General features: G+C 49.4%; 1 protein-coding gene across 6 annotated transcripts; it reads right to left on the reverse strand.

Moving 5' to 3' along the window:
* LOC106732721 (uncharacterized) lies at positions 1–27655 on the reverse strand. Of its 6 annotated transcripts, none has more exons than XM_075912869.1 (6): positions 27458–27655; positions 25853–25971; positions 24482–24670; positions 5704–5904; positions 3892–3993; positions 1–3603 (listed from the first exon to the last, which is right to left on the reverse strand). In XM_075912869.1, the coding sequence occupies exons 1-6, from the start codon at positions 27466–27468 to the stop codon at positions 2183–2185; spliced, it is 2043 nt and encodes a 680-aa protein (XP_075768984.1). In that variant the 5' UTR covers positions 27469–27655; the 3' UTR covers positions 1–2182. The 6 variants fall into 6 exon arrangements, with proteins under 6 accessions (XP_075768984.1, XP_075768985.1, XP_075768986.1 ...); XM_075912870.1 differs by having other exon boundaries at positions 27410–27653; XM_075912871.1 differs by lacking the exon at positions 27458–27655 and adding an exon at positions 26975–27363.
* Positions 27656–27672: the final 17 nt, after the last annotated feature.

Here is a 27672-nt window from a genome sequence, read left to right on the forward strand (position 1 = left end):
CCTGGTGTATGTAATTTATTTCCTTTAACAATGTTATTCTCAACATTTTCTTCCTTTCATTGATCACTCTTTTGATTTTAGATTCTAAAGGACTGGCACAATGTGCTCTTGTAGGTAGGCTTTAAGGTGTAAATGGACCTGAAAATGTGACCACTCCTTGGGGATCATGAGAACCTGTTTGGATTTGGTGAGATTGGTTTTTATAACCACCCTCTGTGGAGGGTGTGATGCTGGTTGTGGCACAGGAGAAGCTGAAGGGTATCTCTGCAGCGTGACTTCTCCTACCTCTAACAAGGACTGATGTCTCACTAAAGCTTGTATCACAGCCTGAGCATTTATAAACAATGGTCCACTGAATTTTTCCCACACCTGTGTGGAATGAAGTTTGTTAGGGGGCATGAATAAGGAGGGAATGTGTGGCACACTATTTCCATATTGGTGCACAGAACTAAGTTCACGTGGTAAGACCGGGGACCAGCAGTTTGCTCCAGCCCTTAACCTTTTATTCCTTACAATCGAAAGAGTTGAGGAGCAGGGGTGTAAGAGTTGGCTCTGGGTTGGGGCTGGAGATTAGGGCCTCAGGGCTGAGACAGAGGTTTGAAAGGTGGAGGGTTGAGGGCTCCAGCTAGGGGTGTGATCTCAAGGATAGAGGGGACTGAATGCAGGCCACTGAAAGGCTACATCCACGAGAGAAGCTCTCTCTCCCCTTGAGCTCAGGTGCTACTTTGAAGGGGGGAAAGAAACCTCACCCTGCCATGGAGCTCTGGGGGTAGACCTGTGGGGTTGAGACCAGTGAATAGAAGTATTTCTCCCACGCAGAGCCTGAACAACTCACATGGCATTAAATAGGCTGAAAAACAGCCTCATAGCCACAAAGCTTAAAGCAGGGCTAGGCAATAATTTTTGATGAAGGGCTTTCCAAGATTTTGGAAAGTGGCCAAGAGCTGCACTCTTCCATGCTACTAATGGAGGAGGTGCAGGATTGGGAATGGAGGCTGGGTGCAGAAGGGAGCTTGGGGTAAAGGACTGGGGTACAGCAGGGACAACTGAGTTTGGGAGGGAGTCTGGGTGAAGGAGGCAATTGTGACCTAGAACAGGAGATTGGGATGTGACCTAGGGTAGGAGATGATTGTGCTCTGGGACAGGAGATTGGGGTGCCAGATCTGGGAGAGGGTATAGGTACAGGAGGGAGCAGGAGTGGTAGGGAGAGCAAAGGGTTAGGGAAGGGAGGGAATGGAGTGCCAGGGGGAGGCTAAAGCCAGGAGACTTACCAGCTAGCAGCTAACACAGAGTTTAAAATGTTCCTCAGCCAGCCTGCCTGGCCATGTGCTTATGTGACTAGCTGAGCAAGATGGGAAGGGGCTTGGTGATTTGTGACTGCTTGTTATTTAAACAGGCAGCTCCCAGGGGCCAGTTTCTGGCCAGCAACTGGCCAATGGGATTGTGCTAGAGGCATAGGCAGCACCTGAAGCTTTCCCTCTCAACTCTGAGATTAAAGTTTTAAAAGGAAACAGGGCCAGGTGGCCAAATCACTGTGTAGAGATGTAAGCAACTAACTGACTCTTAACTAAGCATAAGCTTATTGGATAGTCCACTAATCACTCAATTAGTTGCTTTCTCCTATCTGTCTGCCTCTATCAGGAGGAGCCTGCCAACTCTTAATACATTTAAAAGGCAAATCAGGGTTAGCTTCCAGGACTGGGAACTAATCCCACTGTGGCTTCCTTTCTTATTGACTAATCCAGGGAAATTCCATCAAATAGCTGATTAGTTGACTAAACTAAATTTATTTAAGTGGCTTGTGTGGCTGCAGGGCAGCCTGCCTGGGGAACTCCATTCCTTCTCCATGCCAGAGCTTATGGCTTAGCAAGTTGGACAGTCCATAGATTGCATTTTGCCCAGGCCTCACAAAAAGAAATTCAGGTTTACAGGGTTTCTCCTGTGGGGATTCTCAGATGTCGAACAAGATTTGAGCTCTGACTGAAGTTTCCCCCATAGAGCAGTAGAAGAGTTTCTCCCCTGTGTGGGTTCTGTTATATTGAATACAGTTTGACCTGTCTTTGAAGCCATTTCCACAATCAAAGGAGTTCTGAGCTATCACTCTTGTTTGTATTATCAGGTGATAGATAAAGTGTGAGTGCCATCTAAAACATTTCTCACAGTCAGAGTAGGTGAAGGGTTTCTAACCTGTGTGCGTTCTTTTGTGTTTAACAAGGCCTGACCTCTCCTTGAAGCTTTTCCCACAGTCAGGACATCTGAAAGGTTTCTCTCCTGTGTGGGTTCTCCTATGAACAACAAGGTTTGAACTATTCCTGAAACTTTTCCCGCAATCAGAGCATCTGAAAGGTTTCTCTCCTGTGTGGGTTCTCCTATGTGAAACAAGATGTGAGCTCCGACTGAAGCTTTTCCCACAGTCTGAGCAATTGAAGGGTTTCTCCCCTGTGTGGACTCTTTTATGTTTAACAAAGTCTGACCTGTGTTTGAAGCCTTTTCCGCAATCAGAGCAGTTATGAGGTCTCTCTCCTCTATGTATTATCTGGTGATCATTAAGTCCTGAGCGCAGACTAAAGCTTTTCCCACAGTCAGAGCAGCTGAAAGGTCTCTCTCCTGTGTGGGTTCTCCTATGAGCATCAAGACTTGAACTCTGACTGAAGCTTTTCCCACAGTCAGAGCAGATGAACGGTTTCTCTCCTGTGTGGGTTCTCTTATGTACAACAAGGTGTGAACTCTGACTAAAGCTTTTCCCACAGTCTGAGCAATTGAATGGTTTTTCCCCTGTGTGGGCTCTTTTATGTTTAACAAAGTCTGACCTGTATTTGAAGTCCTTTCCACAATCGGAGCAGTTATGGGGTCTCTTTCCTCTATGTGTTACTTGGTGATCAATAAGTCCTGAGCACAGACTAAAGCTTATCCCACAGTCAGAACAGCTGAAAGGTCTCTCTCCTGTGTGGGATCTCTTATTAGCAACAAGACTTGAGCTCTGAGTGAAGCTTTTCCCATAATCAGGGCAGGTGAAAGGTCTGTCTCCTCTGTGGGTTCTTTCGTGTTTAACAAGGTTTGAACTCTCCTTGAAGCTTTTTCTGCAGTAAGAGCAGCTGAAGGATTTCTCCCTTGTGTGGATTCTCCTATGGATAATAAGGTGTGAGCGGAAAATGTAACTTTTCCTGCAATCAGAGCAGTTGAAAGGTTTCTTTCGTGCATGGGTCCTCCTGTGTCTAACAAGGTTTGAACTCCGACTGAAGCTTTTCCCACAGTCTGAGCAGCTGAAGGGTTTCTCTGCTGTCTGTGCTCTTTCATGTTTAATAAGAGTTGTACAGACACTGGAAGCACAGGGTAACTGTTGATGGGGGATTTTCTGTTGAACCCTTTCTGTGTTTGCTTTCACCACTCTGTTTCTGTGACTGGATTTACCCTGCCCTTCTTCTGGATGGTTTCCTTGCTGCCTTTGTGGGCTATACTGACTCTCACAGGTGTCTCCTTGCTCAGGGATCTGAGAAACACAGCCTTCAGATCTTTCCCATAATTGCCCACATGGAACCATTTGCTCCAGTTCTTCCTGCTGATGAAGACTCCTCTCACTGTTCTCAGTCAGCATCCCATCACCTGCTGGGACAGAGAGAATCTGAACAGGATTTCCCTGTGCTAATCTGAAAGAAAAATTATCAATGGGGAATAGAAAATGGGTGGCACACCCAAAGAATGGTTGGAAACGTTGAATAATCAAAAGCCCAGTTCACCCTTCTTCCTCATAGCCCTTTTGCCCACCCAGCACCCTCATATTGGAGTTGAAGACAGGATGAAAGGTCAGTGAGACTTGATAAACATACACAAGTGACACCCGCTATTAGGGGACAGAAATTTGTTTGTGAGTCGGTTTAGCTGACTGCTCACCTGTGATGATCCCTCCTTCCTCACAGCCCTGGAGATCTGGGACCCACAACTCCTCCCCTTGCTCCTTCCAGGAGATCACATGAGCTTCGAAGACTGGAAATCCTAATTGGGGAACAATTAACCAAATACTGATCTTCTTCGTTAAGGTCTGTGCCATTCCTGCTTCCAGAGCCAGGATCTGAGTCACCCATCCAGAGAGGCTCCTTCCACACCTTGCAGAGACTGGGCTCTGGATTGGACAAGATCCCAGGACACACTCACCTGCAGTAAAGGTGCACCCCCCCTGCCCAGCTGATTCCCCAGGGGAGCTCTAAGCGCTCTGCTGCACATTCTAGGGTACAACTTAGTCTCCCTCATGGTCCCTTATGTTACCCCCATCCCAGAGCATGACAGGAACACACTGCTCAGAAGAGGAGCTCTAGTGAGGATTTGCAGGTCTGACAGTGAGGTCCCCAGGCAGGGCTCAGACTGCAGCTTCCACGTGGCAGATCACTAGGGCTTAGAAAGGAAGGACCCAGCAGAGCTCTAGAACCCCAAGGGCTATGTCTACAAAGCACTTGGCTACAGGTCTCAGCTCATCCTGGTCTTTGGCTCAGATGCTCTACTTGGGCCAGAATGAGGCAGGGAAAGTTGTCTGAGCAGGAGAGTGAACTGTTGGCTGGTTGCTTTAGACCCTGCTTATGTTCCACACTCCTGATCCTGATAGTCTGTGCCTGAGTGGGCCCTGCCAGCTGCCCACAAGAATTGCCACTCCCATAGCCAGCCTGGGCAGTGCCCGGCTGTTCCTGTGGCTGGCCAGGGTGGAGATGGGTTGTGCTGCTTCTCTGCTGCTTGTGGATGTTGCTGCAACTGAGCTCCCCTTCTGCAGCCTCCGTTCTACTCTGCCAGCAGCAGCCTTTGTGTGGTTTCCCAGCTTTCTTTTGTGGCCAGTCTTGCCTGCCATCAGCTGCCCTGCTGGGCTGCACAGAATATACCAGAGGCATTAAAGGACTCTGAAGGGCTCAGCCCACTGGCAAAAGGGTACCTTGCAGGCACTAACAACAGCTCAACCCAGCCCCACAACTCCAGTACCTGCCGTTCCTGCCTGGGCATTTCCATTCACTAGGGAAGTAATAGTGTAATCGATTAACTGATTAATCAAGAAGCAAAAGCTTATAGGTTAACAGTACAGACTACATGCATTTGCCCCTCCTCCCCAGTAAATTTTTTAGCAGGCTGGCCAGTTTGCACCTACCCCTACTCTAGCTTTGCTTTTAAATTGTTTTATGAGGTGGACAGGCAGGCAGCCCAGCTCTGTTACGGGTTGTGCCAGGTCTTGGAACTCTGAAACCTCACCAGACAGAGGCTTCTGTCACCCCACGCTGCTACTTCTTTATGAGAGGCAGCAGCACAGGGAGGTAGGCAGCTCATCTGCCCAGGAAGCTGGATTTTAAACTGGTCCCCTCACGGACCAGCTCCCTCCTGGCATACCAAGCTGCTGTCTCTGATACAGATGGAGCAATGAGAAGTGGCAGGGGGCTCCTTGGAAGTAAGGACAGAGTGCACTGGCTGCTGGAACTACCTCCTGGGGACTATAGAATAGTCAACTAACTGATAAGAATCAATGAGGTTATTCGATTATTCAATTAACCAATTTTAACATCCTGACCACTGACACCTCCAGCTAATGGGCAAGGTGGTAGGGAAGCACATTGAGACCTTAGAGGATTACTGGCAGTGATACTCCTGACATTGGGGAGGCAATGAACAAAACCCAACCCAGCTGCTCGAGAGCCAACTCAGCTGCTCATACCCGAGGACAGGAATCCTTACCCAGCCAGCTCACAGCCTCATAATTCTCCTGCATCACATCCCAGTAGAGGGCTCTCTGGCCCAGGTCCAGCAGAGTCCATTCCTCCTCAGAGAAATACACAGCCACCTCCTCGAAGCTCACCGGCTCTGCCATGGCCATTTCCTGTCCCTGGCTCTGCAAGCCGGGGGCTGAGCTGGGGACAGACATAGGTATTCTGCAGCCTGGCAGGGGGAGAAGAGCAATTGGAGACATTTCAGGAGGGACTTTCATCCTTACCACACCCTCAGACTCCCCAGACTCTGTCCCTGTGACACACATGCTGGACACTACCACTGTGGTCAAATGTTGAGTCTAGATATTCCATAAACACCACACAGTAGATAGATCCCAAATCCACATTCATTTCTCTCAGTATCTGGCCTGAGTTTCAATATTACTGCGCTGATATCAATGGGATTCAGTTCTGAACACCCAGTGTGTTTGAGAAAAAAGCCACTAGTTATGCTGCCTGAACAGAGAATCATAGAGCTGGAAGAGACCTCAAAGTCATCAAGTCCAGCCCCCTGCTCTTGACAGGACCAATCCCAACTAAATCAACCCAACCAGGGCTTTGTCAAGCTAAGACTGAAACACCTCTAGGGATGCAGACTCCACTACTTCCCTAGGTAACCCATTCCAGTGCTTCACCACTCTCCTAGTGAAACAGTTTTTCCTAATATCCAACCTGGACCTCTCCCACCACAACTTGAGACTATTGCTCCTTGTTCTGCCATCCGTTACTACTAAGAACAGCCTTTCTCCATCTTCCTTGGAACCTCCTTTCAGGAAGTTGAAGGCTGCTATCAAGTCCCCCCTCCCTCTTCGCTTCTGCAGACTAAACAGACCCAACTCCCTCAGCCTCTCCTCATAGGTCATATACTCCAGCCCCCTAATCATTTTGGTTGCCCTCCACTGGACCCTTTCCAATGCATCCACATCCTTTTTGTAGTGGGGGGCCCAGAACTGGACACAATACTCTAGATGTGCCCTCACCAGAGCCAAATAAAGGGGAATAATCATTTCTCTGGATCTGCTGGCAATGCTCCTCCTAATGCACCCTAATATGCCATTAGCCTTCTTGGCTACAAGGGCACACTGTTGACTCGTATCCAGCTTCTCGTATCCACTGTAACCCCCAGGTCCTTTTCTGCAGAACTACTACTTAGCCGGTTTGTCCCTAGCCTGTAACAATGCTTGCGATTCTTCCGTCCCAAGTGCAGGACTCTCCCCCTATCTTAGTATCATCTGCAAACTTGCTGAGGGTGCAATCCATCCCCTCATCCAGGTCATTAAGATATTGAACAAAACCAGTCCTAGAACCGAACCTTGGGGCACTCTGCTAGAAACCGACCGCCATCCTGACATCGAGCCATTGATCACTACCCACTGGGCTCGGCCTTCTAGCCTGCTTTCTATCCATCTTACCATCTATTTATCCAATCCACATTTCCTTAACTGGCTGGCAAGAATATTGTGGGAGACTGTATCAAAAGCCTTGCTAAAGTCAAGGTATATCACATCCACTGACTTTCCCCATGTCCACAGAGCCAGTTACCTCATCATAGAAGCTAATCAGATTGGTCAGACATGACTTGCCCTTTGTGAATCCTGGCTGGCTGGCTGGCTATTCCTGATCACTTTCCTCTCTTCCAAGTGCCTCAAAATGGATTCCTTAAGGATCCCTTCCATGATTTTTCCAGGAACCGAGGTAAGACTGACGGGCCTATAGTTCCCTGGATCGTCCTTCTTCCCTGGGGGTTACATTTGCATTTTCCCAATCATCTGCACCTTGGATGCATTAAGTCCAGACCCATGAATTTGTGTACATTTAGCTTTTCTAAATAGTTCCTAACCTGTTCTTTAGCCACCAAAGGCTGCCCATCTTCATCCCATCTTGTGTCACATAGCGCAATAGTCCGGGATCTGACCTTGTCCGTGAATACAGAGGCAAAGAAAGCATTGAGTGCTTCAGCTTTCCTCACATCATCTGTCACTAGGTTACCTCCTTCATCCAGTAGGGGCCCTACACCCTCTCTGATCACCTTCTTGTTAGCAAGCCTGTAGAAACCTTTCTTGTTATCCTTCACATCCTTTTCCAGTCTCAATTCCAGTTGCGCTTTCACCTTCCTGATAACCCCCCTGGCATTCTTGAGTTATACATTTAAACCCCTCCCTGTCATTTGTCCAAGTTTCCACTTTTTGTATGCTTCCTTTTGTGCTTAAGTTCACCAAGGATTTCCCCTGTAAGCCAATCCAGTCTCCTACTATGTTTGCCTCTCTTGCTACGCATCGAGATGGTTTCTTTCTGTGCCTTCAATAAGGCTTCTTTAAAATACTGCCAGCTCTCCTGGACTCCTTTCACTTTCATGTTAGCATCCATGGGGATTCTGCCTCTCAGGTCTCTGAAGGAATCAAAATCTGAAGTCCAAGGTGTGTATTTTACTACTCTCTTTTCTTCCTTTGGTCAGGATCCTGAAATCTACCATCTCATGATCACTGCTTCCAAGGCTATCACCCACCTCTACTTGCCCTATTAGTTCCTCCCTGTTTGTGAGCAGAAGGTCAAGCTGCGCACGGCCCCTGGTCGGATCCTTCAGCACTTGTACCAAGAAGTTATCCCCAACATTCTCCAAAAACTTCCTGGATTGCCTGTGTACTGCCGTATTGGTCTCTCAACAGATGTCAGGGTGATTCAAGTCCCCCCACGAGTACCAGGGCCTGCGATCTGGAAGCTTCTCCCAGTTCTCCGAAGAAAGCCTTATCTACCTGATTCGGTGGCCTGTAGTAGACACCAACCACAACACTACTACTGTTGTTTGTATCTCTAAACTTAACCCATAGACTCTCAACAGGTTTTTCTCCCTCTATATACTGGAGGTCTGAGCAATCATAGTGCTCTCTTACATACAGTGCAACTTCTTCTCCTTTTCTCCCCTGCTTGTTCCTCCTGAACAGTCTATACCCTTCCATGACAGCGCTCCAGTCATGCAAGTCATCCCACCAAGTCTCTGTTATCCCGACTAAATCACAGTTCCTGGACTGGGCCAGGGCCACGTCCTTCCTGCTTGATGCCCAGGCTTCTCGCATTAGTGTACAAACCCCTCAGATAACCAGTTGATCGCCCTATCTTCTCCATTCAAATCAGGGATCTTCCTTTCTCACTCGTTCCTCTTTGCATTTCTTCCCAGCATCCGACTTTCCTACTCCCCTCAGGGTTTTGGTCACCGTCCCCCAACGAATCTAATTTAAACATGGCTGCAGGTGTCTAAATTTAGGTTCCTGCAGCTAAAATACCTCGTTTTCCTCCATATATTTGTAGCACAAACCTCTCATCAGGATTAAACCAACAGAGACTTTATAACCCCTCCCCACAAGAGAGATTAAGTGATGTTAATGCCAGTCAAATGTTTATTAGTAAGCAGGCGTGATGCATGTTTGCAGGATGAGACCCTGAAGTATGTAGATTCACAGTATCCAAGGGAAACATTAGCCCTGCAGTCTTACCCCTCTGTGACACAAGCCATTATACTTAGCCCAGTTACCTAGGCACAAAGCTCTGTTTCCCTGCAGAATGTTTTCTATAAAATCGCTCAGTGCTGAGTTGGAAATATCAAGAGATGGAGAATCCATCACCTTCTGTGGCCATTTGTTTGTGTGGCTAATCACTATCCCTTGCAAACATTTGTGCCTCCTCTTTAGCCTGAAACTATCTCCTTTCAGCTTTCACACTGAGCCATATTCACTAGACCAGTGTTTCTTAAACTTGTTGTATAAAGTACCCTGTCAAGATCATGAGGATTAGATTCAACCAATAGGAATGTAGGTAGGAATTTCAAACTGGGACAAAGGAATTTTTGGCTTTTCCCTCTCCTTTTGTCCTGGGCAGTTTCTCTCCAGCTATTGAAGGGGACAGCATGTCTCTCTCTAAGAAAAGACTCTTCATGGTCTGTAAGTAGGATAAAGTTTAGATAAATCTCTTAGGTTTTATTGTTTTACTAGCCAATTAGCCCATCATAAGACAGGATTTTCAGGTCTTCTCTCTTTCTCTCTCCTCCTACTGGCACCCTCCCCCCTCAGCTCTCCTCCGCCTCCTGCCTCTCCCTCTCTTCTCCTCCTCCTCCTGCCTCTCTCTCCCCTTCCCCTTCCCCTCCCACCGTGGCGCTCGGCTGAGTGCTGCCTGCTCAGCCGGGCTGCTGGGAGGGATGGGGGTGGGGCGGTGATGTACACGGCCAGGGGGCAGGGCCATATACATCACTGCCCCGCCCCCCCCCGCCATGGGAGAGCCCAAATGGCCTCGGTGCTGCTGGCTTCCCTGGCGGCCTGGCTGAGGGGGCACAGCACTCAGCTGAGTGCCACAGCAGATGGGGAAGGGGGGGCATGACATACATGGCCCCACCCCTGGCCATGTACATCACCGCCCTGGCCCATGGTGGGTTTCTCCTCCACGAGTATATTATTTTCTTATTTTTCCATCTAGTCATTATGTTTGCAACAGGATATTGTGGTGATAATAAAAGTTATTTCTCTTCTTTTTTTTAACCTGGCATTGGTTAATTTTTGTGTCTTGGTTTGTACTTTGGGGTGAAATTTCCCAAGTGATCTCTCCCCTGATTTTTGTATCAATACTTGGGTGGTGGCAGAGGAGTTTTATCCCCAAAATCTAGGTTAAGATTCTGGGGGGGGGGGGGGGGGGGAATTTTTTTCCAAAGCCAGGAAAGATAAAGTTTTGGGGTACTTCAGCTGGCCCCCACTTCTGCATTTATCGTGCCAGAGTGGGGAAGGAGCCATGACATGGTGGCATAGTGGCGGGATCATTTTGAGAACCCAGGATTTGTAAAAGGACACAGGTTTTTCTTTTGAGTTGCAAGCTTTGCAGGTTTTTTTCCTCTTGTTTTTCTTCCTCTTGTTTTTTGTTTTCTCTGCTGCCCCAGGGAGGGGCAGACAGAAGGTTAAGCTTAAGCCAGACACACACCATCGGACCAAAACAGTTTGTTTTTTTCTAGCTTTTGGAGCAACTGGATAGCTAGGCTACTTAAAGCATGATGTCCAGTTCTAGGACAGATTCATACCCCAAGGAGAGGAGACAGGAGCCTGTCCCTGTGAGTCCAGGGGGAAGTAACCTTGAGGGGGCAGGAGCAATGTATAACAGCCCTCCTCTCACCTCACCAATGCCTTCTATGTGGGAGGCTGCCTATAAGGTAGCCGGCAGACCTCTAACTGAGAAAGAAGTAGAGTTCCTATGACAACTGGAGCAATTACACAAAAAACATTGGGCGAGACTAGCACAAATAGAAGCAGAAAAACAAGCAAAGCTAGCAGCCATAGAGACAGAGACAAGGAGAATAGAAGTGGAAGCAGAAGAAAAGCACACCTAATGAGAAGCTGAGGAGAAGCGTGCCCAACAAGAACATCAGGCTAGGCTAGCAGCAACAGAAACAGACACAAGGCAAATGGGAGTGGAAACATAGGCCAAGATAGCAGAAATAAAGGCAGAGATCAGGTGAATAGAAGCAAAGGCCTCACCAACTGACCATCCTGCTCCCATGAATGTTCCAGTCCCTGTTCCATACTCCAGGAAACTCCAGATCCAGAGAGTGAAAGAACAACAGAGACTGTATCCTCCTAGGGGGTCCAGTGTACAACCATGTGGTGATGGGGTGTGATTATGGCACAGCTAATATGTATAATTGGCCTGGTACCTTAACCTAGCCCCAGAACATGTATGAGTGTAAATGTTCTGTGTTGCCTGTAGCTAACCGTAGTTTTTGTGAGGGTGCTCAGTGTGAGCAGCCTCTGTGTATGGAGCTTGGCAGTTTGGCTGCTGGGAGGGGCAGTATGCCTGTGGGGGAAAGGTTTCTTCCCAGTTCTTTGTCTGCAGGGGGTGCCTGTCAGCCTGGAATGGATGAGGAGAATGCTGTGGGTCCAGATTCTAGAGACAGCTGAACCCCAGAAAGGAGAGGACCCTAGGTTTGTGTCTGCTGGGGACAGTAGTTCTGTAACTGGGGTGGGTCCAGCATAGGCGTGTGCAGCACATTTCATTAGGATGTGCACCAAAGATTTTTTTAAAAATGCACTTTGACCTCCCCATTAGCCATACCCTTGACCCCTGTTAACCACGTCCCTGGCCCCCATTAGCCACACCCCTGGAGGTAACCCTCTCTGGGCAAGATGGGAACGTGACCAAAAGTAAAAAGTGTTATGTGACCCCCCCAACCCAAAGACTTTTCCCACCATCCTCCTACCAATAGGGATTAGTTTGCCCCCCCCCCCCCACTATCCTGCAATTGCATTAAACCAGTGTGTGAGACATTAATGCAGGGGTGGAGAGGCTGGGGGAGGGGGAGTGGGAGGAGTGTTCCCTCTAAGAGTTTCCTCCCATGAGCAGAATGAATTTTGGGTTGTGCACCAGTACTGAGTTCATATGGCTTGTTTGGATGTGACATTGTGGCACCTAAGTTTATTAATAAATATCTACCTTTCCCCTCTGCTGCCATGTCTCCTTCCCTTGCTCCATCAACTCCCCTGGTGCCTGCTGCCCCCCAACCCCTCACCCTCCTCTGCTGTCCTGACTCCTGCCCTTCTCACTACCTTCAGCCTTCCTGAGACCTGCCCCCTTCCACCAGCCCTTCTCCGCCCCCGTGCCCACTTCTCCAGTAGCCCCACTCTGATCATGTGAGCTACCCCCCTCATCCCTTTGTCTAACACCTCCCTTGCGTCTCTCCTCTGGTGCTGGTCGCTCCCCTGCAGGTGTCTGCTCTTCTGCCTCACCCCCAGAATCCCCTGGCACCTGCACCTTCCCTTACCCCTGCACCCACCTGGTGCCTCCCCCTTCCCTCACTGCTCCTGCCCCCTTTCCCCTTTTTCCGATGCCCACCCCCTCACAACCCTCTGCCCTCATCCCCCTCATGTCCCTGTGCACTCACACGACTTGCTCCAACCCCACCTTCCTCATGCCCACCCCTTCTGTTAAGCCTTCTCCCAGCACCTCTCCCTCCAATCCCCTTACCCTCTCCTCTTCCAGCATCACCCTGTCCCCCCTCCCACTGACACCTCCCCTCCTGGCCTTTTCCTCATTGTCTCCACTTCCCCCCTAGCATTTGTGTCTCCTCTACCCTGTCCCTTTGGTGCCTTCCCCTTTCTTCCCCTCTCTCCTCCCCCTCCGTACAAGCCCCTTCCACCCCATCCCCTTTCTTCCTCCTCCACCCTCCCCCACCGCAAAAGCCCCTTCCTCTCCCACCCCTTCCTCTCACTCTCCCCCCTTACCTTCAGCTTCTGCCTTACAGCTTGCAGGGCTGGAGTCAGAGCCAGCCCAAGCTGCAGGGCCGGGGAGGGGCACCCCTGGGGCACCACGCGGTGCTGCAGCACGGGGTGCCATGCGGTGCTGCCGGGACAGGCAGGGGTGCCCCCAGGGCACCACGCAGTGCTGCCAGGTGCACTCCCAGGCACCTCAAGGGCACCACACCATGCTGCTGGGCTGGGCAGGGGTGCCCCCGGGTGCCTCGCTGTGCTGCTGGGCCGGGTGGGGTCCAGGGCACAAAAATGGCTCAGGCAAGCCGGCCCGAGACATTAGGGTGTGCCTGGGCATACCCAGCACACATGCCTATGGGGTCTGGTGCTTGTGCATTACCTGTTGCTGGTGTGTTGCTAGGAGGGAGGAGAGTGACTCTCTGTGATCAGGGTACTATCCTAGCCAGGACACCCCTGGTGTGGTACCTACAGACAGTATGGAAGTGTGCAGCAATCTAGAAAGCTGTGAGGGGGAGAGAGATGTCTCTGCTCTCCCCCCAGAGAAGTCTGTTTGTTTTCCTGAAGAGGGGTTGTGTACAGACCTGCCTGGTCAGAAGGTTAAAAGAACTCAGGAGGAATTGGCGGTGGCTCAGCAAGGTGATGCTACTGTAGGGCTAGGGGAAGGTCAGCCTTTGCTTGCAGAGGGTCATAAGGAAGAGGATCTTTATGGTGAGGTTGGCCAGCAGTTTGCTGTGCCTGGAGGGGGTAAAAGAGACTTGGGGTTAGAAAGATCCAGTGTGGACAAAGGTAAGGAAGTTGCAGAGGGACTGGGGGTTATTTCAGATGGAATGAAGACAGCCAGGGAGATGAAACAGCCCCCTGGTGACCAAGTGACTGTGTTTGACCATCTTGCTAGAATGTGTGTGTTGCTGGGACATTAATGGTTTCAGTCTGATTCCTTGAAGGGACCAGAGATCCATAAGTCTATCAGGCCAGTACACCCAGGCCCTGTTTCTGAGAGGCAGTGGCCCACTTGGAAAACTAGACTGGAAACAGCAGGGTGCCAGATTAATGTCTGGACTGCTTGCTTCATGATTATCTGTGGAGAGCAAAGAAATCCCATAGCCACTGTGAGCAGGGGAGACATACCCAGCCTGCCCTTTGTCTTTGAGAGAAGTTCACGATTTGAACACACAGGGCAATGGGGGAAGGGCAAGACTTGTGTTGCCAAGGGAGGCTGCAGTTTTTTTCAATCTAGAAGCCCAAAATTCTCAGGGTACACTTGCTATGGGTTTGAGCCTACTGCTTATGTCAATCTTCATAACCAATGTGTTGCTGTTACTAAGAATTGTAATAATGTCCACTGTGCATGATTTTGTACCAAAACCCTGAAAACTGTTAAGAAATGTACCCAAGGACACACTTGTCTGAGTCAGAACTACAACAATGGCTGCCTGTCGCAGGGAGCCATAGCCTGTAATACCTCTAAGGCTGGTATAGGGGGCACTGTCTGTGAGGTGGAGTGTTTTCCATATAAGGGCATGTAAATTAATAATCTTCCCCTGCTCGCTCCACCCATTGCAGTGAAAGATCAGCCAATAGGCTGACTTGTGCTCAGGCCTGCTACTCCACCCACTGCAGCAAAAACCAACCTATGGGGTGATAAGTTCACAGGCAATAAAACAGGCAGGCAGCTCCTCTCTCACGGGGGATTCGCATCGAGTGAACGCCTGGCCTGATCACCCAGACGCCTTGCACCCCCCGCTCTCGAGTCTTACTGAGCGTACTCCGAGTTGGTCGGCCCGAGTGGAGATAGTTTATGAGCATGTGACCGGTACTTGTGTTCCTGCTGTCTCCAGAACTGGTATAACACCCCCCCCCCCCCCCATCATCACTATCCTAATTGATTTTTTAATTGTCCTTATTGCTTGCCAAGTGACAGTGGCTAAAAAGTTACTAAGTTAGTTTATAAATAGTTGTGGTTTAGGTTTTTTACTGTTTCCTTGTATAAAGTTGTGTAAATAATCAGCACTATGAACAATACCAGTGTTAATTCAACTGTTCCTAACCCCTGGGCAGTTATTGGTAATTATTGTGATTTAGAAAAGCCTCAGGGAATTGTTTTGTGTTGTCTGGCAATCTGTTTAATTTTTGTTCTGATGATTGTCTGGAGCCATCAAAATAAAATCAGTTTCTGCTTTTTAAAACCCCCAGTTGTGGTCTCATCCTTTCCGGCATCCCTTCGAACCTCGTGTATTACGGGGACTGACATGGCATCACGAACACGATGCCGGAACCCCGGAGACCATGACAACTCTGACAGTTGCCCCTGGGCTAAAACGGAGACCCCAGGTTCTGAGGAGGATCAGTTTAATCATTTGCAATACCACCTCCTCTGTATTCGATAGCGCGAAGGGGCCCCTAACACCTTTGACTGGGTCTGTATCATAGGACACAGCCATGATTGTAGGACCTACACCGTTCCTTTGGGGTTGAGCGATGTGGGCTGCTTGCTAACTTGCCATCCCACCTTCAGGGCCACCCTGGCCGATAATAGCCTTCAACCACGTCTCACTCAGGTGGGTGAGACAGCCCCTAATTCAAACCCTCTTAGCCTCTGGAAAGTGGTGAACAGGGTATTTAAACTCTGTGGGGTAGTCCCCTCCATCTTGGCCCCCGAGCCAAGAGCCCCACATGGATCACCTACACACCACCTGTTAATAGGATTGGTCCAAAGGTTAGATGGGATAAAAAAGGTAAAAAACTACTCCCCGATTCTTATAAATCAGAGGATGTTCTGGCTGCCATCTGCAATACCCTAGTAGCGGCCCTTGATAAAGTTACCGTCTACCATGGGGCCGTTACAAATTGCGCCCGTGAGGTGGCGCACTCGCAGTCGGAGGGAGAACCAGAGTCTTCCCCTCAGACGCCAAAGACGCCTCCTTTAGAGACACAACTTCCTCACCCATACCAAGGCTCTCATGACCCACCAAACATTTACCCTGGCTTGACTACCCACAGCTCCCGACCTGATTGTACCGGAGGCCCTTCTTGTGACCGTAACCCAATTAAAAATGGATGGTCAGGGGAATGCCTCTCAGGTAACCGATACCCGCCCCCGAACCAAGGCAGAAATGAAGGAGTTCATCACGGACACTGCCCGACGTCCGGATGAGCCTCCAATAATCTGGGAGGGACGATTAGCCTTGGAACAGGGGAATGACTGGGTTGACCGGGAGGAAGCCTTAACGTTAACCCATACTGAGAGTTGGTCGCGGGGCCTTATGGGGGGAGTACTGGCAGCGAATAATCATTGGCCTGTAACAGCCGCGGCTGCCGCGCACCTCCAAATACAAGGGGGATTTCGCGCAGTACAGATGCCACCTGATTGTGTGAATAACTCCACTACCCTTATGTACGCGATCGCTGGGAGTTCTATTCTGCTCTGGGATCCCACCGCACACCCCCTCAACTTAACTAACGTTCAGACGGTAGCACAAAACCCATTTCGTTTTGTTGATGATCCCACTCAGATTCCCATAGAAGACGCGGCTGTTACCCTAGCCGTGGACAACAGCCCTAATCTAGACACAGGGGCTCTTCTGTGGCTAAGGGGATACACAGGACAACCTATTGGCCGACTATACAACGCTGTAGAGAGGGTGAAATGGGCAACACTAAAGGCTGCCCTACTTGCAACCCCCTCTACTCTGGTGAAAGGGTCCAAAATGGCGCCCAAACCCAAATACCCCAAGCGTTCGTTCATCGAGCGTAAGATTTTTGCATTTTTATTGGGTAAGGGACTTACCAGGGAAGCTATTAGGAAAATGAATAGTGATCAACAGAAAGACTTGGCTGTGAAATTGGGGTGGGAAGATCGCCCTATTCCCCCGCAGCCAAAAAACAGGGAGAGGCCGAGTGCCTAGCGGTCACTCGGCCCAATTTAAATGACCCTCGACCCTATCAAAACCTGACTATCAAAAAGGGGATAATTGTCTCGTTTTCGGTAGACACGGGGGCACAGGTATCCATCATCCCCCCCGATATGCCCCACATCCCCACTGGAAATATAGTCTTTGTACAGGGATTAAATAGCGTTGAAGCTCGTCCGGAAGTTAAAGTCTGGGCCCATCTTAACGGGAAGGCTGTTACCTTTACTGGTCTCCTGGGAAACACCCCCCTTTTGGGAGCGGGGGAGATACGCCGCTTCCGATTGGCACAGCGGGTGGTCGAGGCATTGCCTGTTGTGATTGCAGAGGGCAATCGACCCCACCAACCTGTGCTGCTAAATGCTACCCCATGGCGATTCTCTCCCATCCCCACACCTGAAAGAGGTCAATCGAGTATTAGGACACTATTGAACCACCTTTTAAGCCAGGACAAAGTCCAGCAAATCCCTATCAGTAAATATTTGTCACCTGCATGGGGAGTCCCAAAACCTCATAAACCCAATGAGTATTGAATGGTCATTGATTATTGGGCCACCAATCGTCATATCCAGCCTTTAGCCTTTGCGGCTCAGTGGGACATCCCCTCTATAGAGCATATTTTGGTAAATAACAACTACCAATGGGGCTGCACTTTAGATTTGAAAGACATGTTCTTTCAAATTCCCCTGCATGACCCAGAGGGAATTTTAAATTTTGCTTTTGACGGAGGCCTGTACCAGTGGAACGTTTGCCCACAAGGGTACCGTAACTCCCCAGCATGTGCTACTACAGCCCTAGCAAAAACTTTAGAGACCATTTTAACTCTCCCTAAAGTTCGTACAGTTCATTATGTTGATGATGTTTTGATAGGTGGGTCAGATCCCCTTGATGTCCAACGGGTCACAAACAGTGTCTTAGAAGCCCTTAGCTTTGATGGATGGGACATTAATCACCAGAAAAGTGCTACCACACCCTCTCAAACATTTCAGTTTTTAGGATTTAAAATTGAAAGTGGTTGTCTCCAACATCTCGTGTATCATCCACTAACTAGTTCAACAGAAGTAGGATCTGTTCCCATTAAAAAGAAGGTACAGCAGCTATTAGGTGTTGTAAATTACCATCGCCAATTTCTCCCCACAGACCTTCTAGGCTCTCTGGCTGTAGTTCAGGCTTATGCGAAAAACACTCGCAGGCCATGGACTACAGAGGCAGATGAGGCAGTAGCTACATTATCCCGTTGGTTAGGGTCAGCCCCCACCCTATATCGATGGAATCCTTCAATTCCAGTCGTAATAACTTTTGCAGCTACGGCCACACATGTAGCCATTTCTGTGTCCCAAAATGAACGGCCTGTATACCACCAAGCAAAGAAGCTGTCTGGACCAGAGCACCGATATGGTGCAGTGGGTAAAGCTTTGCTAGCAGCTCAGTTAGCTTTACCCTGGGGCGAAATGGCTCAGCCTAGCCTCCTCAAAGGCCCTCATGCAGAGTTAATCCCATGGCTCACACTCACTCCAGCTCCTGATTTTCAAGGCAACACCAGTACCTGGCAACGCCTCGTGTACGGTGTCCAACAAAGCCTAGGTCTTTGGCGATTTCAAACTCAGGGATCTGAAAGAACTGGTAGCGAAGCTTTAGCTGAAGTACCTGGCTCTCAGCCATGGATTGTGGCCGATGGGGGAAGCTCCCCTACCCCACAAGCTGGAATGTTATGCTCTGTATGTGATTTCTTTTATCCCAAGTCTCTACCCCTGAATGATTCCGCCCAGAAGGCCGAGGCTCAAGGAGTTTTGCTAGCTGCCACCCATCTCGCAGTCATCCACCCGACTCATCGAGTAGTTTTGGGCCTAGACTCCAGTTACTGCATCTCAATTTTAACTGGAGAAGGGACTCCTATAGCCCATGAAGAGATCTGGGAAAAGGTATTTGAGTTAGCTACCCGAACCAAACAGCCATGGTTCGTAGTTCATTGCCCCTCCCATCGTGTAGATAGTAATCCCCTCCATTCCCACCTGGATACTTTACTTAGAAGCCATAGTTTTGAGGGTTCAGGTAAGGACCATTGTGATGTTTTTTATGCAGAACCTAGTGATGTTGATCCCTTTACTCAGTGGTTACATGAACAGTGGGGTCACTTACCTGGTCACGCCTTACATTCCGTTGTGTCAATGCAGTCCAATCAGAAAGCCAAGGTTACCCGACAGCAATGCACTGAAGCAGTTCACCGATGCTTCAATTGCCAACAAGCGCGAGCCCTTAATCGAAATAAAATAACTACGGGGGCATATGATCCTCAGTATTTCTCTCCAGGGGAAGTATGGCAAGTTGATCTTATTGGTCCCCTCCCAGGAGCCAAACAGTTCCCAAAAGGTCTTGTAATAGTGGACCTAGGAACTCGGCAGCTTTTGTACTACCCCCTACGTAAAACTACTGCCCCTGCGGTTATCACAGCACTCATGCAAGCCATAGCCGCCTGGGGTCCACCCACGGAAATTCAGTCCGATGAAGGACCACCTTTTACCAGCCAACATCTAGCCCAAGCTGTGTCTCAGTGGGGGATATGTCTTCATGTCCATCTCCCATATCACCCACAAAGCAATGGAGTTGTGGAACGATGTATCGGCATGTTAAAAAACCAGCTACGGGCTGCATTGGGAACTCCTGACTTTAAAGGATGGAGTAAAGTCCTATCCCAAGTTCTCATTTCCTTGAACAAGGCGTATTCTAGATGGCCGGAAGTTAAAGCTAAGCCCCGGCCACCATGGAAGCCACAGTTCGCAAACTCTCAACTTGTCTGGGTAACCATTCCCAATGCCAAAGGATCTCGTAACCTAGTCCCAGGTGCCATTCTTAATTCCGGTCAGTTTCCTAACATCTATCATGTCCAAATCGAAAACAACAAACAACCTACGTTAGTCCATCACAATTGGCTTTCTTTTCGATCTTAATTAGCCCGCCTTGAGGGCGTTGTTTGTCCCCTTTTTGTTTTTCAGGTACCAACCCATTCGAGCCCATCACTGGCTGAACAATCTCTACAAGGTGGTGGAATATACCACCATCCCCACCGGCTGTTTGACTTCAGGAGCCGACGAGAACCATCAAGATGGAAAAAATTTAAGTCTGCCACTGAATCTTTAGTTTGGGGATATGTTCAATTTAACCCTCTTTCTTATGCCCTTATTTTAGGTCAGATTGACCAAATGTCCCGCAATCTCGAAGCCCTCACTAATTTGACCACTGAAGGGTTTCGACAAGTCGATTTGGCTCTCACTGTACTAGCTCATTATGCCGAACAGAATCGTCTAATGATACAGGTTATATTGCAGAAGGACTTTTGTATGGCACTCGAGGACCTTGACCCCAGGTTTAAGGACTAATACTGTTTGCGTTTCAAGCCCGGGTGGAACAACGTTCGGATTCGCAAACAGCGGGAAGAATGGGACTGGTGGCAAACAAAACTTTCCTCTTGGGGACTGAATACTTGGGCATCCACCATTAAGCAGTGGTTGATTGTATGTGCTCTTGTGTTACTAGCCTTTTTAGTGAGCATTGCTGTTGCAAAAGCTCTTATCCACAGAGTTGTTTCCGCTTTCCCTGTTACTGTTGCTTACTTTTCCCTTTCTCCCCTTTCTGAAGACAGCAGCTCACCAGAACCTCAATTTACCCAATTGGCTTTTTAACTGATTACCCTTACATGCGCTCTCACCTTAGGCAACCCCCTTACCGCTTGCTCCGGACAGCCACGGGGGAACGTCCGAGTCAGAACTACAACAATGGCTGCCTGTCGCAGGGAGCCATAGCCTGTAATACCTCTAAGGCTGGTATAGGGGGCACTGTCTGTGAGGTGGAGTGTTTTCCATATAAGGGCATGTAAATTAATAATCTTCCCCTGCTCGCTCCACCCATTGCAGTGAAAGATCAGCCAATAGGCTGACTTGTGCTCAGGCCTGCTACTCTACCCACTGCAGCAAAAACCAACCTATGGGGTGATAAGTTCACAGGCAATAAAACAGGCAGGCAGCTCCTCTCTCACGGGGGATTTGCATCGAGTGAACGCCTGGCCTGATCACCCAGACGCCTTGCACCCCCCGCTCTCGAGTCTTACTGAGCGTACTCCGAGTTGGTCGGCCCGAGTGGAGATAGTTTATGAGCATGTGACCAGTACTTGTGTTCCTGCTGTCTCCAGAACTGGTATAACCCCCCCCCCCTCCCCCGCCATCATCCCTATCCTAATTGATTTTTTAATTGTCCTTATTGCTTGCCAAGTGACAGTGGCTAAAAAGTTACTAAGTTAGTTTATAAATAGTTGTGGTTTAGGGTTTTTATTGTTTCCTTGTATAAAGTTGTGTAAATAATCAGCACTATGAACAATACCAGTGTTAATTCAACTGTTCCTAACCCCTGGGCAATTATTGGGAATTACTGTGATTTAGAAAAGCCTCAGGGAATTGTTTTGTGTTGTCTGGCAATCTGTTTAATTTTTGTTCTGATGATTGTCTGGCGCCATCAAAATAAAATCAGTTTCTGCTTTTTAAAACCCCCAGTTGTGGTCTCATCCTTTCCGGCATCCCTTCGAACCTCGTGTATTACGGGGACTGACAACACTGTATGTTCAAAAGCCTCGTTACACTGGTATTTCACTGTTAATACTTTTAATTAGTGTTGGAGCTTCTCACCTGAGAAGGGGCAGTCCAAAATTGGTGTGCTGTGTGAAAAAGGAAACTGAGGCACATCAATATATTGTTTTCATTGCTAAAAGCCAAGATGCGTTCACTATGGGGAATGAGGATACATACATTGTCCCAGTGTTAATTGGGTTTCAGAACATTGCCAAAGCTGGCATGGATACATTTAATTTCTTTAGTTCTGACCAAGGGCATTACTGTACTCACTAACGGGTGTTGGGTCCAAATTTTGTGTAACGGGGCCCATGTAAGGTATCTAATGAAAGCTGCTGATTCTATGTAAGATACTTGTGTACATGTGTGATGTTTATATATAAAGTGTTCTCATTAATCAACTTTCTCTCTCTTTTATTAATATATCTTTAGAGTTGAGATTCTAAAGGATTGGACCAGCGTGATCTTGTGGGTAAGAGCTAAAGTGAAAATTGGCCTGCAACTGTGGCTGAGTCCTTTGGACCAGGAGGATCTGTTTGGGGCTGGTGAGTATGGGTTTTACAACCTCTCACCTGTGTTTGAGGCCTAAGTCTGATGATGGCGCAAGGAAGCTGGAGTGTCTAAAGGGTTTTGCTGGTGAGGCTTCCTGCTGGCCAGGGTGGCAGCTGAAGTGCTTGGTGTAACTGGAGGGGTGCCTTAGGAAAGGACCCCAGTTGAGGGCAGTGAGTAGCCCTGGTTTTAAGCAATTCGCCCTCAGGTGATGCCCTCAGCAGTGCCAAGACCTGGCCTGGTGTATGACAGTGCTGTATTCAGTAGGATGCACAGAACCTGGTCAACTGAGCTTTGGCTCAGGACCCCACACTATTCTAAATTTGATTTGAGACTGAGAGTTTGATTGGTTAACGAGGCATTTCTGCATTCAATTACTTAGAACACTCTCTGTATGTCAGTTATGGTAATCCACAAATGTTGAAGGGGTTCTTTAATACTCATGCATTTGCTAGGAATATAAGGTGTGTACTTATTTACTGTGTTTTATCTCAGACCTCCACGAAGAAATCACAGCCAGTGTGGTCTGACTGTCCAGCACCATCTGTGATTTGGGGAGTGTGTCATGGTCACGAGACTGGGGACTAAGGGGTTAACTTACCCAACCCAGGCAGAGTTGGCCAATAGGAATGTAGGTAGGAATTTCAAACTGGGACAAAGGAATTTTTGGTTTTTCCCTCTCCTTTTGTCCCGGGCAGTTTCTCTCCAGCTATTGAAGGGGACAGAATTTCTCCCTCTAAGAAAAGGCTCTTCACGGTCTGTAAGTAGGATAAAGTTTAGATACATCTGTTAAGTTTTATTGTTTTATGGTTGTGGAATGGGAATCTGATGTCTGTGCACTTAAAAATGGGGTTTGCTCTCCTTTGTAACTAAGTTCCTGGCCCATGGTGAGTTTCTCCTCCATGAATATATTATTTTCTTATTTTTCCATCTAGTCATTATGCTTGCAACAAGAATATTGTGGTGATAATAAAAGTTCTTTCTCTTTTCTTTTTAATAACTTGGTATTGGTTAATTTTTGTGTTCTGGTTTGTACTTTAGGGGTGAGTTTTCCCAAGTGATTTCTCCCCTGATTTTCGTACCAATATTTGGGTGGTGGCAGTGGAATTTTTATCCCCAAAATCTAGGTTAAGATTTTGGAGGAAATTTTTTCCAAAGCCTGGAAAGAAGGTTTTGGGGTACTTTTGCTGGCCCCACTTCTGCATTTATAGTGCCAGAGTGGGGAAGGAGTTGTAACAGGTTGGGACAAGTCTCACTATACCTATGCCTGAGGAGTTGAGACACTAGCACCCTGCTCCTTTCACAATAAACCTGGCTGAGCACCTTAGCCTCCAAATGGAGCCTGGGTCTTTCTTTAGCGACAACCCTGAGCTGTGCTGCATGGACAAGCTGCACCAGAGCTCCAGAAAGGGGTGCCCTGAACAGTCATAATGGCACTGCAGTCACTATAGGAAGCAAAATTATCAGTCACAGCAGCACCTGGGAATTCTGGTGCAAATTAGGATCCATATGCTATTGGGGTGCTCATATGGAGCTAAGCATCACCCCTGTTTAGTGTAGGTATCCTTCCCCAGCCCTGTGCAACAGGGACACACTATAATAGCTAGTGCAGAGAGAAGCGACCTCACACAGAGAGTCTAAGGGACTTGATCAAGGTTACACAGGAAGTCTGTGACAGGGGCAGAGAACTGAACACCGGTCTCCTGAGCACAAAGCCAGACATTCACACAGGAAGAAAAAGTCCCTACCTGAAGATATTTCACTCTAAAAAAACCAACACAGATAATGTGATTTATCTCCACTGCACACAGAGGCAAGTGAGCCCCAGAGAGAATGAAGCTGAACTTTTGAAAGGAAGCCCAGCCTGTGCCTGAAATGCAAGGAGAGATCTGCCCATGTTTCTCTACTACAAAGCTACCCCTGAGAAAACTTAGAGCGTGAACTGCCTCATCCACCCTCCATCAGTCCCAGCACCCAGCCCTTCCCACTGGCAAAAACCAGCCTGTCACAGAGATTAGCCACAGGTAGGGAAGGACTCCAGAAACTGCACCCTCCTTCCAGCGGCTCAGCCCACTGCCACAAGGGGACCCTGCAGGCACTAACAGCCGCCAGAGCCAGACCCACAACTCTGGTACCTGCCATTCCTGCTTGAGTCCTTCCACTCACACCTCCGGCCAAGGCACAACATGGGCAAGATAGTGGAGAAGCACAATGAGACCTTGGCTGTGGGAAATGCAGCACCATTGTTATGTCCTTGAACCTGCTTCTCCTGGAAGCGGGTATGGAGGGGACAGTATCACACAGGAGCCAGGATTATTGGGGGAGATACTCCTGACAGTGGGGAGCAGGGGCAAGGAGGGACCCTGAACCAAACCCAGCCCAGCTGCTCCAGAGCCCACCCAGGTTCTCATATCCAAGGGGACAGGAATCCTTACCCAGCCAGCTTACAGCCTCGTAATTCTCCTGCATCGCATCCCAGTAGAGGGCTCTCTGACCCAGGTCCAGCAGAGCCCATTCCTCCTCAGAGAAATACACAGCCACCTCCTCGAAGCTCACCAGCTCTGCCACAGCCACTTCCTGTCCCTGGCTCTGCAGGCCGGGGGAAGACATGGATGTTCTGCAGCCTGGTAGGAGAAGAGCCTCATTGGAATGTATTGCAACACTAGATGTAGCACACAGAAACTAGCACTGAAAAATGTGGTTAGAAGTACAGTAATTACTCGTTTAACATGTGCCCACTTAACACTTTTTCACGATAGCATGATTTTTTGGGGGGGAACTTTTTTAAATAACATGACCGTCCCCAAAATAACATGATAAAAAAATCAAGTGGCAGACTACTTCCTGTGGCAGAGTACCAAGAGGTACTATAAGGGGGCTGTGACGGGTCTGCGTCTGGCGAGGGGAGTCGGTGGGTAACGGCACAGCAAGCAGCAAACCCTCCACTGCTTTGCAGGGAGGCAGGGGAAGCCCCGCACAGCAGCCAGACAGGCCAGCTGGGGAAACCCAGCTGCCGGCCTGCAAGCAGGGATGGAGGAGAGGGGATGAAGCGTCCGGGGACATGGGCCTTTAACACAAGACATCTGCTCAGAAACCAGAGTGCTGGGCAGGAGGCAAAACAACAGCTCTCACAGGCAACCCCCCAGCCGCTGAATCTCACCCCTTGGGCAGCACCCACCTCTCAGGCAGGGAAGAGGCACCATCTCCAATCACTCGCCACCTACACAGTGCCGGGAAGTGGGTGCTATCACCCCCCATCCTGGCAGGGGGAAAAACTTTCTGTTTCTTCTCCCATATTTTTACAAACACTGCAAATGCCCCTGCCCTACCGCATTTTTTTCTGGCAGGGCCCAGATCCTGTTCTTAACCCTGTCTGTCTGTCTGTCCCAATTTTACCCTTTGGCCCCTCTCTTGGCTCTGCAGCCAGTTGTGGGATCTCCTCACCCACATGGTCAGTTTGACCTCTGCACAAACTTTGCTTCCCCAGTAAAAAAAATTTGGAGTCGGGGCATTCAAGTGAAAAGCAAAACAAAAAACAAAACCAAGAAACAAAACCCCTCATTGACGTGGGCTCTGACTCCCCACATTCACCACACGAGGGGGGGGGCAAAGGGAAGAGGGAAGGTCCAGCCTACTAGATTTTGTATGCTGCAGATAGCGGGGAGACTAGAAAGCCGGGGCAGGCTCCCCAATATCTGGGGGGTCCCCAAGCTTTAGGGGCTAGATCCAGGCAGGCCAGGGACCATGTAGTGTAAGCAGAGGGGCGATATGAGGGGGCAGGAGAAAACATTGTTCTAAATACATACACCCAGCAGAGGCTGCACAGATGGAGCAGCTGGGGGGAATCAGCCACTGAATCTCCACTTCCTGTTGGTGGGCAGGCAGCTGGGGAGCAGGGATATGGCAGCACCCGGATCTTCCAGCACTGATGGGGAGGGAGAAAAGAAATACGGGACAATTCACCCATTTTTAAGAACAAGCCAGGATCCTGCAGCCGGGCTTAAATCCAGCCATCCCTTTAGCCAGGGATATCTGCTCCCTAACTAGAGTGCTGGGCAGGAGGCAAAACAGTGGCTCTCCCAGGTAGTCCCCAGTCACTGAATCTCACCCACCTCTCAGGTAGGAAGAGATGCCAGTGCTGAGAAGCAGGTCCTGCCACTCCCTATTCTGGCTTAAGGGAAGGGGCGAATCTTCTGTCCCCTCTTCTGTACTTTTGCTAACACTGCAAGGTTATGTCTCGACTGCATCCCTTTTCCATAAAAGGGATGCGACACATCACAATTGCAAATGAAGCGGGGATTTAAATCCCCCCGCTTCATTTGCATAAACATGGCTGCCGCTTTTTCCCAGCTCGGAGCTTTGCCGGAAAAAAGCGCCAGTCTAGACGGGGATCTTTCAGAAAATAAAGCCTTTTCTGAAAGATCCCTTATTCCTTATTTTAAGAGGAATAAAAGATCTTTTGGAAAAGGCTTTATTTTCCAAAAGATACCCGTCTAGACTGGTGCTTTTTTCCGGCAAAGCTCCGAGCCGGAAAAAAGCAGCAGCCATGTTTATGCAAATGAAGCGGGGGGTTTAAATCCCTGCTTCATTTGCAATTGCAATGTGTCTAATTTGCATCCCTTTTACGGAAAAGAGATGCAGTCGAGACACAGCCCAAATGTCTCCCATCACCACCACCTTGACTAAGGTATTTTTTATTTTCTGGCAGAGGCTGGTTCTTAACCCTTCTGCCTGTCCCCATTTTACCCTTCAGCCCCTCTCTTGGCCCTGCAGCCAGTTGTGCAATCTCCCCACCCATACAGTATCGCCCCTGCACAGATTTTGCCTCCCTTGCAATTTCATGCATCAACTTCCCTCCACAAACACATCCAAGTGAGAAGGGAAAAAATGTAAAACCACTAATGTCGCACCCAAGTCTCCACATTTACCACACATGGGGGGGTGTCCAAATAGATTTTGAGTGGCCAGGCCCCAGGGAGTGGGGGTGGGGGTAGAAATCCAGGGCAGGCTCCCCAAGATTGGTGGGTTCCTTGAGCTTCAGTGGCCATGTCCGGCCCCCGGGCCGTAGGTTCCCGGCCCCTGCCTGGCCGCGCGAGCCAGGCTTGGAGCAGGCGCCGAACAGGGATTCTCCGGCCCTAGAGCGAGGCCGGGCCGCGGCGCGTTTCCAGGGGCTGCAGATAAAACATTTCCCCGCGTCCCGCCCCACCCCCAGCAGGCAAGCGCCGCCCCCGGCCACGTGGTGCCCGTCACACCCCAGCCCTGGGACGGGACCCGAGATGCTCCCCCGGGAAACCGCTGCCCTTTGGAAACACCCCCCCCGCGCGCTCAGTTCGGCCCCGAGCAGCCCCCCGCCCCGCACGCACCGGGCTGCAGTGACACCAAAGTTCGCTCCTTAGGGCGCAAGCGCTTACGGGCGGAGCATGCGCAGTAGCTGCGACGGAGGCAATAGCGGCGGCTGCTCAGCGGCACGCGGATCACGTGCCCGCGCGAGGTTGCCAGTGGGGAGAGTGGAACGCTGGGTGGGCGGCTCGGGACTAAGCCCTGACGCTAGACCGGGGCCGGAGTCTCTGACCCGCTGCGCATGCGCGGTCGGATCCCTCCCCCCCTTCCTTCTGCCGGTTTTTCA

This window comes from Pelodiscus sinensis, chromosome 31 (genome assembly GCF_049634645.1).
Source record: "Pelodiscus sinensis isolate JC-2024 chromosome 31, ASM4963464v1, whole genome shotgun sequence".
Lineage (NCBI taxonomy): Eukaryota > Metazoa > Chordata > Testudines > Trionychidae > Pelodiscus > Pelodiscus sinensis.